Raw genomic sequence first — 10,967 nt, forward strand, 5'->3', positions numbered from 1 at the left:
TATAAGAACATTGAGAGGCTGGCGCTGTGGCACAGCGGGTTAACACCCTGGTCTGCAGTGCTGGCATCCCATATGAGCGCCGGTTTGAGACCCGGCTGCTCCACTTCCCGTCCAGCTCTCTGCTAAGGCCTGGGAAAGCAGTAGAAGATGGCCCAAGTCCTTGGGCCCCTGCACCCAGGTGGGAGACCCAGAAGAAGCTCCTGGCTCCTGGCTTTGGATTGGCACAGCTCTGGTCGTTGCAGCCAATTGGGGAGTGAACCAGCAGATGGAAGACTTTCTCTTTCTCTCTGCCTCTCCTCTCTTTGTGTAACTCTGACTTTCAAATAAATAAATAAATCTTAAAAAAAAAAGAATTTATAAAGATTTACTTATTTATTTGAAAGGCAGAGTTACCGAGAGGCAGAGGCAGAGAGAGGTCTTCCAGCCGCTGGTTCCCTCCCCAAATGGCCACAATGGCTGGAGCTGAGCCAGTCTGAAGCCAGGATCCAGGAGCTTCCTCTGGTTCTCCCATGCAGGTGCAGGGGTCCAAGGACTCGGGCCATTTTCCACTGCTTTCCCAGGCCACAGCAGAGAGCTGGATCAGAAGGGGAGCACCTGGACAGGAACTGGTGCTCACGTGGGATGCCGGCACTGCAGTCACCAGGTTTACCCACTGCACCACAGCGCCAGCCCCGTGAATTCTTTTTAAATGGGGCCTTGTTGACAGTATTTAATCAGACAGCTCTGTCTCCTGACGCGTCCGCATTTGGTTACAGGTACCGCGACTTCCGATACCCGCCTGGCCACCCTCAGGAGTACAAACACAACATCTACTACTGGCATGTGATCGCGGCCAAGCTGGCCTTCATCATCGTCATGGAGGTAGGAGGAGAGGGCAGGAGACACGCAGCCTGCACCGCGGGCCTGGAAAACGGGCATTAGGGGAAGACCGCATGGATTGCAACACTCTTTTTTGCACCAAAACAAGCTTAGCTTTTTGAAGTATCATCATGTGGTACTTTCTTCCTTATCGCTGGGAGATAATTATTTTAGGACATATTATTCTTGCTAAAAAAAAAAAAAAAAAAAAACAAGCCGTAATGTCTCCTTCATTCAGACGCTGGTTCACGCAGCCAGGGCTGAGCCAAGTGCAAGCCTCTTAGCCCCTGCCGCACACACCTCCCCGCATGAGCGTTGTGTCGGTGAAATGAAGCGGCTCCCACACGGCTGCGGGCGCTGTGTGTGGGCAGTGCCGCCAGCTGTCCCGAGTCTCCCCTCCTCGGGAGGCCCGCACACAGCCCTGGGCTGTCCTTTCTCTCCCTCACTGCCTACCCCGGGACCCCTGCTGTCTGCCGGCTCCCGTCACACCCAGGCCTGTGCCACACAGGCTCAGAGGGCACCTCCCAGGCACCCTCCCAGGCACCGCTCCCGCCCTCGCCTCCCCTGCACTCTGCCCGAGCCCCCAGGGCCCTCCTCATTGCTCTCTCGCCTCCCCCCACCCCCCAGCCCTTCTTAGCAGCTCTGCTGCCTCCTGCAGCTGCCCCAGCACCCTCTCTCCCTGGGCTCCTGTCCTCTCGCGCTGTCTCGGAGGAAAAGCCACACGATCTCTCAGTGGCCACCAGGCCTGACGCAGCCTCGCCCCACGCCCCTGCCCCTAGGGAACCCGGATGGGTTTGTGGAGATGGAATTGCAAGTGTGAGGGCGGGCACCGTGGCACAGAGAGGCAGGCCACCTCTGGAAAGGCCATAAGGCCGGTCGCCACCTGGCGTTCTGCCCCGTCCGCTCCGGCTCCAGGCTGCTCTGCGCCCTGCGGCAGACCCCGCCGCCCACCTGGGGAAGCCGGCTGCGCCCCAGCCGCTGCAGGTGCTGAGGGAGGAACCAGTGGATGGAAGACAGCTCGCTCTCATTCTCCCTTTCTTCCTCTCTGTCACTCTGCCTTTCAAATAAAAAAATACTTATTTAAACATTTAAAAAATGCTTATTTTGGTGCAGAAAAATTGCAATCCACGCATACAGAGGGTCTTCAAAAAGTTGTCGAAATGTGTCATGAAAAAACTGCACCGAGCTCAGGGTCTCCCTCACCCAAGCAGACCTGCGTCTCCACTTCCGGGCAGCCTTTGAGGCCCCTGGCACTCAGCGTGCGCGCTCTCCACGGGGGCGCGGGTGCACAGCTCGGCCAGGCGCCCGCTGAGGGGCACTGGGGCCCCCCAGCCCGAGGCTGACGGTTCTGCCCTCTCCACAGCACGTCATCTACTCCGTGAAGTTCTTCATTTCCTACGCGATTCCTGACGTGTCGAAAACCACGAAGAGCAAGATCAAGAGGGAGAAGTACCTGACCCAGAAGCTGCTGCACGAGAGCCACCTCCAGGACATGACGAGGACCATGGGGGCCATCGCCGAGCGGGTGGTGCAGGCCGTGGACCACAACCGGCACCCCAAGGTGGAGTGAGAGCCGCCCGCTCCGACCCGCGCTCCGAGCAATCAGCCCGCGAGAATAGACTGCAATCACTGGTGACAATGTCAAGCCCGATCGGCCAGCCGTCCCCAGCTGCTGCCCCCGTTTCCGCCGGCGAGCAGCAGCGGGCAGTCCCACAGTGTCCCCCCTCCCCGCGCGGATGAGTCTCCGACTCTCCCTCTGGGTTCTCAGCCACGCATGCCTTCGTCTGCAGCTGGTCGTCAGCTCTGGCCCTGCAGGTCTGCGCTTCCGGAGTTAACTCTTCCTTCCGTGTGCGCGTCAGACGACCTGTGAGCGGAGCGCCAGTGCGCACTCGGGGCGGGCGCTGCTGTGTGGCGCACGGAGCCTGACTTCACAGTGCTCGGTGCCATCACAGCCCCGGGAAGGCCCCCCACGCCCCGAGCCCGCACGCGCCGCGTGACGCCCCCGTGTGCCAGCCCCCAGCCTCCCAGGAGCTCTGCGCCTCACGCACACTTGCGCCAGGTTCAAAGAGGCCGCACTCCCGCTGCCCGGCTCCTGACTGACCTCTCCCTCCCCAAAGCCCCAGGATAATCAGATGCTTACAGTCTCCTGTGGCGGCAGACTCCTCTGGAGAAGATAGGCCCCTCCGCCTCCCAGCGCGGCCCGGGCAGCCACAGGCCCAGCAAACTCCTCTCCGAGCGAGCTCACTGCCAACACAGCCCAGACCCCAGGCCCCTGCAGCGCCCATCGGGTGGGCCACCCTCCCGCCGCCTGGGCCTCCTCCCCGTGCCCACTTGGCTCAGCCGAGAGGAGGGCTGGGGCCTGGAGGCTCTGGAGCCCACGGCCCGCTCTCCCCTGGCTGGGGCGGGCTGGGGCAGGGTCTGCGCTGTGGCAGACGGGGCGGCTCCGCCCTGAGGTGCTGCTAAGGCTCCCTGAGATCCAGGAGCTCACGTCCGAGTTGCAGTTTTCAGTTCCGGCCATGAATGTTTAAGAGCGAGCAGTGTTTGTACGGAGTTCACCAAAGCAGTATTTGGGCCTTTGCCTCGTCCCCGTGGGCCTCTGATCACGACAGTGAGGTGGTCAGAGGGTTCCAGGCTGGCCGCGGGGGCAGGCTGCTTCCCGGCCCTGCTCGGAGTGCAGGGCTGCTCCCCACGCTACCTCTCTCTGCTCAAGCCCGGGCTGTGCCGCAGCGGAGCCACCGGCGCTCCCTGCGTGTGGCAGCCTGGGGGAGCCAAGGCTCTTACCTCACCGTGCCCAGAGCTCCCGGAGCAGCAGATCCCCCGCTCAGAGCGCCCCCTGCCCAGCTGCAGATGCGCTGCTGTGGTGGGAGGGAGAACCCCTGCGTATGGCAGAGGAAGGTCTGGGGCCGCCCGGACCCCCGGCACACCCCCCCCCCCCCACTGGCTGCGGCTGGGAGTGGGAGGGGAGGCGGCGCGGGAAGATCAGCGGGCGTGGCCGTGGGCCTGGGCGACCACTAGCGAGGAAGCACGTTCCGCCCTGGGCGGCCAGCCTGAGTGTCCGCTCCGCCTGCCCGCGGGAGCCACTCGCGAGGTCTCGCCTGCTGCAGCTGGGGCAGCGAGGCCGCGTGACGGCCACCGCAGTGTAGACGGGGTCCTCGGGGCTTTCACAGACTTCCCTCCGGTATTTCAGATGTGTTACTTGCAAGGCAAAGCCATCATTTTTGTTTTGAAACACCGACCCCCCAGCCTCGCATCGCAGGTGCATTTAGAATTTCATAAAATGTTCAGGCAGGGCCGGGGCCGGGGCCGGTGCCGGAACGGCCTCGTCGCTGAAGCCCAGCTCGCACCGTCGTCTTGCGTTTGCGTGGTGAGACGCGTAAGAAGTCAAAACCTATGCAGATCCGAAACCTGCGTACGCTTTTCCTACACTGTGGCTAAGGTATCGCATTTGTAATTAATGTTCGTTAATTTCTGTGCATTTTAATATTCTTTTATAATTATGAGCCTTTTAATAAATTTGTTTTTACAGACAATCCATGGTCTGCTCTCATGTTTGTCTTTGTGGCTTTGGGCACAAGAGCAAGTGGAGATTACAGTTTAGCAGTGACCGCTTATCAGGTGACAAGTCCTGCTCCTGTGTGGCTTAGAACATGGTTCTCCTTAAGAACATGGGGGCTGGCTTTCAGCCAGGTCTGCTGCACAGTTACTGGGACCAAGCACGGGGCACTGAGCACAGAGACCAGTGGGACACAGAGGCCAGGCCACCTGTGCTCACCACCCAGGTCAGCAGGAAGGAAGTCACCCTCAGAGTTCAAGTCCTTGTAAGTATCTTAAAGCCACTGCTGGCACTGGGGGCTGGCACGGCACTGTAGTGGGCTCAGCCACTGCCTGCAATGCTGGCATCCCATGTCAGTGCCGGTTCGAGTCCCGACTCTTCCACTTCTGCGCCAGCTCTCTGGGAAGGCAGCAGAGGAGGGTCCAAGTCCTTGGGCCCCTGCCACCCCCTGGGCCACTCAGATGGAGCTCCTGCCTGCTGCCATTGGCCTGGCCCAGCCTTGGCTGTTGTGGCCATTTGGGGAGTGAACCAATAAATTAAAGATCCATCTCTCTTTTCCCCTACCCCGTCACTCTCACTTTCAAATAAGATCAATCTCAAAAGAAAGAAAAAAATGACTGCATGGACCTTAAATGGCCCCGCGTGCAGAAAGAGGAATCGGGGGGAGAACATGGAAGATCATCTACAAAAGCAGCCTTTTCTGTGTGCTGAACGACGCACGCGACAGATGGGAACTCCTGCCCAAGTCTCCCGAGCACAAGCCAGGAAGCCGAGTCCGGTGTGTTCCGCCCTGGCCGCGTCGCTCTGGGGACCAGCGCCGTGGTGAGCCTGGTCCTCTCGGCAGCCCCGGCCCAGCACAGGGCGGTGAGCGCGCACTGCGAAGCGAGGGTCCTCCGTGGGCGGTGCCCTCCGGACGCGCCCCAGGCCCCGGGCCAGCGTGCCCTTACCGCGTGGAGGTTTTAAGCAGAGCACACAGGGAACAGAAACGCGCTGTGTTGTCTACACAAGCTGTACGAAAAGGCTGTGGTGAAAGCCCCAGGCCCGACCCCTCCCAGAGGGCCCAGTGCGTGAGCTGGGGTCCGCAGAGGCGGACTGGGCCCCAGCGAGACCGCGCAGAGCTCCTGCAGTGAGCCGGTCATTTCTGAAAGCCTGTATATTCAGCCCCAACCCTGCTGTAGTCCTAACTCTCACAAGTTGTGCCGACCACCGTTTTAGGGACGTGAATATGTTTGATTCCATTTGCACATTTAATGAAGCGTATTAAAGAGCAGTGACAGAGGGTGGGGACTGAGGACCGCAGAATTCCTGCCCTTGCTGCCTTCTCCCTGGCACACCTGTGGCCACACCGCAGAGCCACGTTCCGCCTTGCCAGACGGCACACACAACCACAGCACTGTCCTGCAACCTCCTGTCCAGGAGGCCAGCCCACTAAGTCGGCTGCTGCCTCTAGGGACGGCGAGCAGGCAAGCCATCCCCGCTCCCTGAATCCTTGTGCACGCATGCGTCTTAGGACCAAGCAGAGGAAGCACATCTGTCCCCTAACCATCCCACATCTGCCAGCCTCTACAGCCGTCTCCAGCCACCCCACACGGGATGCTCCCGGCTGGGCAGGTGCACCACCGTCCCAGCTCCCCACATGTCCCTGCCTCCCAGCCCCCACCCAGATGCTGCCGTCTGCGCTCACTCCCTGGCTGCAGCGAGCTCTGCACACACCTCCCATTGTTGCCATTAATCCCCTGTTAAGGCCCCTAGGCTCTGCTTCCTAAGGGGGCTGCGTGGTCCCAGGTAGGGGAGGGGGGTTGCGTCTGCTTCTCACACTGCGTCCCGTGCAGAGGGCCAGGAGCACAGGGGGCCTTTCTGGAGGTGAGTGTTTCAGTGGCGAGGGCAGACAAGGCTGCAGGAAGATGGCACACAGCTGAACGTGATCGGAGTGAGAGCCCACGCAACACCACCGCCTGCACACAAGTCCCACGCAGACAGTGGGCTGCTACCTCTGGCCACAGGAGCTCGGGCGGGAGAGCCCCAGACGGTGTGGGAGGGCCTGTTGTGTCCTAGCTCCCCTGGGAGGTCCACAAGGGCACGAGGTGCCACCCCCACGCCGTGCTCCCGTGGGTGTGTTAGTGGGGTTTGCAGCGTGCCTGTGACAAAAGACGGGGCCACACACAGCGCGGCACGGCTGGCAGCACCAAGCTGTCGTCTGTTAGGCCAGCCATTGAAAATATGGAACAGTGCCGTGCCTCAGTATCTTGAAAAGGCTTTTTTGTTACGTTATTTTAGTTTCACATGTAATGAGTTTATTCCTATCAAGTTTAAAATGCCAGGGCCGGCACCTGCGCTGCCGGCATCTCATGTGGGCTCTGGTTCGAGCCCCGGCTGCTCCACTTCCCATCCAGCTCCCTGCTAATGGCCTGGCAAAGTAGTGGAAGATGGCCCAAGTGCGTGGGCCCCTGCACCCACGTGGGAGTGAGGCTCCTGGCTTCAGCTTGGCCCGGCACTACCCGTTGTGGCCATTTGGGGAATGAACCAGCAGATGAAAGGTTCTGTATCTCCTAACTCTGACTTTCAAATACATAAATAAATCTTTAAAAAATTTGTTTACTATCTCAGTTTTAGTTTCTAATACAGTAATAAAGTTCACATAAAAGGCTCTTTGGGTTCTTTAAACTTTTTTTTTAATGTAAAAGTTCTGAGATGGAAACGTTTGAGAACGCCTGGCTTTATAAATATTTTTATGTCTGTCTGGTATGTGGGCCCCACTGGTCGGCTCCCCACAGAGGCGCAGACGTGAACAGGTGTTCTCACGCCAGCCCTCCTTTGCGGGAGCCGGGGACGGGGGAGAGACCCGAGGGCCTGCTCTAGGAGGAGGAGGAAGCTGCCCACACTGCCCTCCCCAGGTCCAGGCAGCACAGCGAGCAGCCAGAAGCTCACTGGGAAAGGAGCGGGATCAAGCCCAGGCCCAGGCCCGGGTGCAGCCCCACAGCCCCCGCCCCCAGCCAGAGCCCACCGACTGAGCCCCTGCAACCACGTTAGCCAGGTGGCTGAGGGCCTGCTCCACCAGCCCCGCCCCGTCACCGGGCCCCACAGCTCAGGGAGCGGGCAGGGAGCGGGCAGGGCAGTGGACGCTGCAGAGCCAGGAGCCGCGAGATGGCCTTGCAGGGAAGGCGCTAAGCACCCGGCATCGCCACCGCATCCCTCACGCTCTCCCTGAACCAAGGACGACTTCGCTCAGACGCGAACTGCTGGGCAGGCAGCCCCACTCCCGCCACAGGCACCGAGGCCTTGACCGCTGGAGGACTCCGTGGCCCTCGTGTGCAGAGAGCCAGTGCGGAAGCTGCTAGGTGAGCGCACAGCTGCACTGCCCGAGCAAGAACCCAGCCCACACTGCACACACACACACACACACACCCGCCGCCCATGGTTCTGCTGGTTGGAACCCTGAGACCCAGCCCCGGGAGCCAGCCAGGGGCCCACCCACCCTCGCACACCCTGGGAACAGAGACTCCCGGAATGACTCAGCCTGTAGAGGGCGCCAGAAAATGGGGGGGCAGCCCTGCCCCAGAAGCAGTCGGGAGGCCTCAGCACACAGCCCTGGCCCCAAGAAGCACCTGCAGAACCAGCCATGAGCAGCTCTGCCCATAGAAGGCCAGGGAGCAGGTGGGCAGCCCCCCGCCCCAGCCATGCCGCCGGGAAGCAGCAGAGCAACCTCTCCGGAATGGCCTGGTCCCTGGGGTCTCCCGGAAGATTCCGGAGGCCCCACAGGCCTTCCTGTGGCTCCAGTGAGCAGCTGAGCAGCCTGTTCGCAAAAGCCTGGGCCACTGAGGGCCTGAGGCACCGGTGGTTGGTCCCACACATCCACCCTCATCCACAGGAAGCAGCTGGGTAGAAGCTCCCTGAAAAGGCTGCCCCCCAGCGGCCCATGAAGCCGCCCGTGCAGCCACGAGCCCCAGGCACAGGACCCGGGCACAGCGGTGTACTATGGCCCACACACGCTGACAAGCACCCGGCGCCACTACCCAGCACACTCCCTGGGCCGCGAGGGTGACCGGCACTCACATGGCACACAGGAAATGGCGGGCGCCACACGTCTGCAGCCAGGCACACCAGGCCCAGAGCTGCCAGCACGCCTGCCCCGCTCAGGGACCTCCCAGCTGGCAGCAAAGCCCCAGCCCTGCGGTCCAGGCCGCTGAGACTGCTGTGGTTGTCGCCAGTGTGGACCACAGCGGAGGCGGCTGCAGCGCTTCCCGGACATCAGAGCTGACGGTGGCGTAGCCCTCGGCGCCGGGGACACTGCCGGAGGAGTCCTCCATGACAACAGCCGCCCTGCAGAACCGGGAGAAGCAGCTGAACCACGAGATAGGTGCTCGAGAGGCACAAAGAGCGTGAAGAAGTGGCTGCCAGGACACCGGCAGGCAAGCAGAGCCTCCAGCCAGGACCGCAGCGGGAGCCAACGAGCTGCTGGCAACAAATCCAAAGGATGACTGCAAGGCCACCCGGGGAGACCCAAGGGAACACGGGCGGGAAGGCACCAGTGTCAGGGAGACAACCGACGGTGCGCCTGGGCAGCTCAGCCAAGAGGTCGGGGAAAGGCAGAAGTCCTGGAGACAACCAACGCAATGGAAACCTACACTGAGACCTTCACACGCAGAAGAAAGCATTTCTGAGCTCGAGGGCAGGTTTTCCAAAAGAACAGAAAAAGAAATCCTTGAAGCTACGGGACACAGTGAAGTGAGTAAACATTTGACTTACGAGTGTTCTGGAAGAAGAAAAGAGAAAGGCACAGAAATCTTATGTCATTAAATAATTGCTGGAAACTTTGCAAATCTTGGGAAAGCTATAGGTGTGTAAGTGCAAGAAGCCTGAAGGGCCCCCAATGGATTTGAGCAACAGCAACAAATCTTTCTCCAAGACGTATACAGGGGGGGCTTCAAAAAGTCCCGGGAGCGTGAAGCGCCTTGTGTAGTCAAACCATCGAAGACACAACAGAGCCCTGCGACAGCGAGAGAAGCGTGCCGCCACTTACAAATGAATGACCAGGACCTCAGCGGAACCCTTCAGGCCAGGACAGAGAGGGACGAAACAGTCAAAGTCCAGAAAGAAAAAATTTCCAGCCAAGCAAAACGGTTCTTCAGGAATGAGGGAGAGGGTAAGACTGTCCACGACAAGCAAAAACCGAAGAAATTCGCCGCTACCAAGTCAGCCTCACAGGAAACGCTTCCTGGGGTCCTACCAGAGGAACAAGCAGGTGCCAGCACCCACCCAGAACACACAGACTACAGCTCGCAAGTCAACTGATACACAGAGGAAAAAGGAAGCGGTATCTAATGGTCATGTTTTATTTTTAATTTATTCTGGATTTGACTTTATATACATTTGGTTAAGGGTTTTTTCACTATATTAACCCATTTTGCCCCATCATCTATATATAAAGGACACCTACAAACACTTAACATTGAGCATTAAACATCCCACTTATGGTACCTTTGGAATAGATGTTTTTAGCATTCTAGCCTTTTGAGAAAATGGGTGAATAATTAGAGCATTTGAAAATACTTTAAAATTCCTTGTGAAAATGTCACAAACTTTACCAGAAAAGTTTTGTTAAATATTCAACTGAACAAAAGATCGTGTGCATAACTGATATGTAATATAAGAAACGCATTCATACAAGTGTTTTCCAGAGATAGGTTGTCATTTTACCTCAAGGAGTTCACTGTTTCAAATACCCATGTTTGGAAACAGCTGCCCTGTAACTGGGACCCCGGGCAGTGGGTGCTGGACAGTGCTGCGTGGTGGACTGCACTGGTGCCTGACACCAGTGGGTGCTGCCTGCTGGCCCGCGGCGACCTGTGTGCTACAGAGTAAGGGAGTCGCCCTGATGTCCGAGTCGCGCTCTGTGTTTGGTCTTGTTTTGTTCTGACAATCTACGACACACTGATACACCTTTGAAATACTGTACTCTAAGCAGCTCAGACACCATGAGGTGAGACAGACGGAAACAAGAGTCCTCTGAAACCAATAGCACAGTTAAAAACAAGAGGGCTGATGCTTAGAGACCTGCTACAAATGATGAAATTCTCCTTGTAAATTGGTTAGATAATAAATATGTCACTGTTGGAAAGAACTACGATACAAGGAAACCACTTGGCACTTGGCAAAACCGAATGACGGAAGAAAGAAAGACAGGGTAGAGCCAGTGTGCCTCCCAAGGCGGTGAGTTCCTGGACCACTCTCTCTGGTGGTGTGGGTAGAAGCACTGGCTGGCTTCCAAATATTCCACTCCCGCCAGAGGTAACGTGTGGTATTCGCCTTTGTTCATCAAATGATTGACGTGCGTCATAGCATGGAGCACTCACAAATTTGCAAACAGAGACAATAAAGAGCTCATAAATTGGTTGATTTTCAAAGGAAACCTCTGCGTAGCAGCCCTGGATCAGTGCAGTGAGAAACCATCAGGAGCAGGAATGTGGACCGTCCAAGACGACAACAGACTTGACGGGAGAAGACACTACACTCAAACGGGGAGGATGACGATGTCAAAACAAGACATGTCACGTGC

The 10,967-nt window shown here is 58.4% G+C and overlaps 1 protein-coding gene across 2 annotated transcripts in view; it reads left to right on the forward strand.

The window, feature by feature from the left end:
• The window catches only part of ANO6 (anoctamin 6), a 138,796-nt gene extending 134,408 nt beyond the window's left edge, over positions 1-4,388 (forward strand). For both annotated transcript variants that reach the window (XM_051850989.2, XM_008259361.4), the window contains 2 exons: positions 756-861; positions 2,222-4,388. In XM_051850989.2, the coding sequence (XP_051706949.1) occupies positions 756-861; positions 2,222-2,428 (313 nt within the window). In that variant the 3' untranslated portion in view covers positions 2,429-4,388. The remainder of the gene's footprint in view (positions 1-755; positions 862-2,221) is intronic.
• Positions 4,389-10,967: the final 6,579 nt, after the last annotated feature.

Source organism: Oryctolagus cuniculus, chromosome 9 (genome assembly GCF_964237555.1).
Source record: "Oryctolagus cuniculus chromosome 9, mOryCun1.1, whole genome shotgun sequence".
In the NCBI taxonomy this organism is placed as follows: domain Eukaryota; kingdom Metazoa; phylum Chordata; class Mammalia; order Lagomorpha; family Leporidae; genus Oryctolagus; species Oryctolagus cuniculus.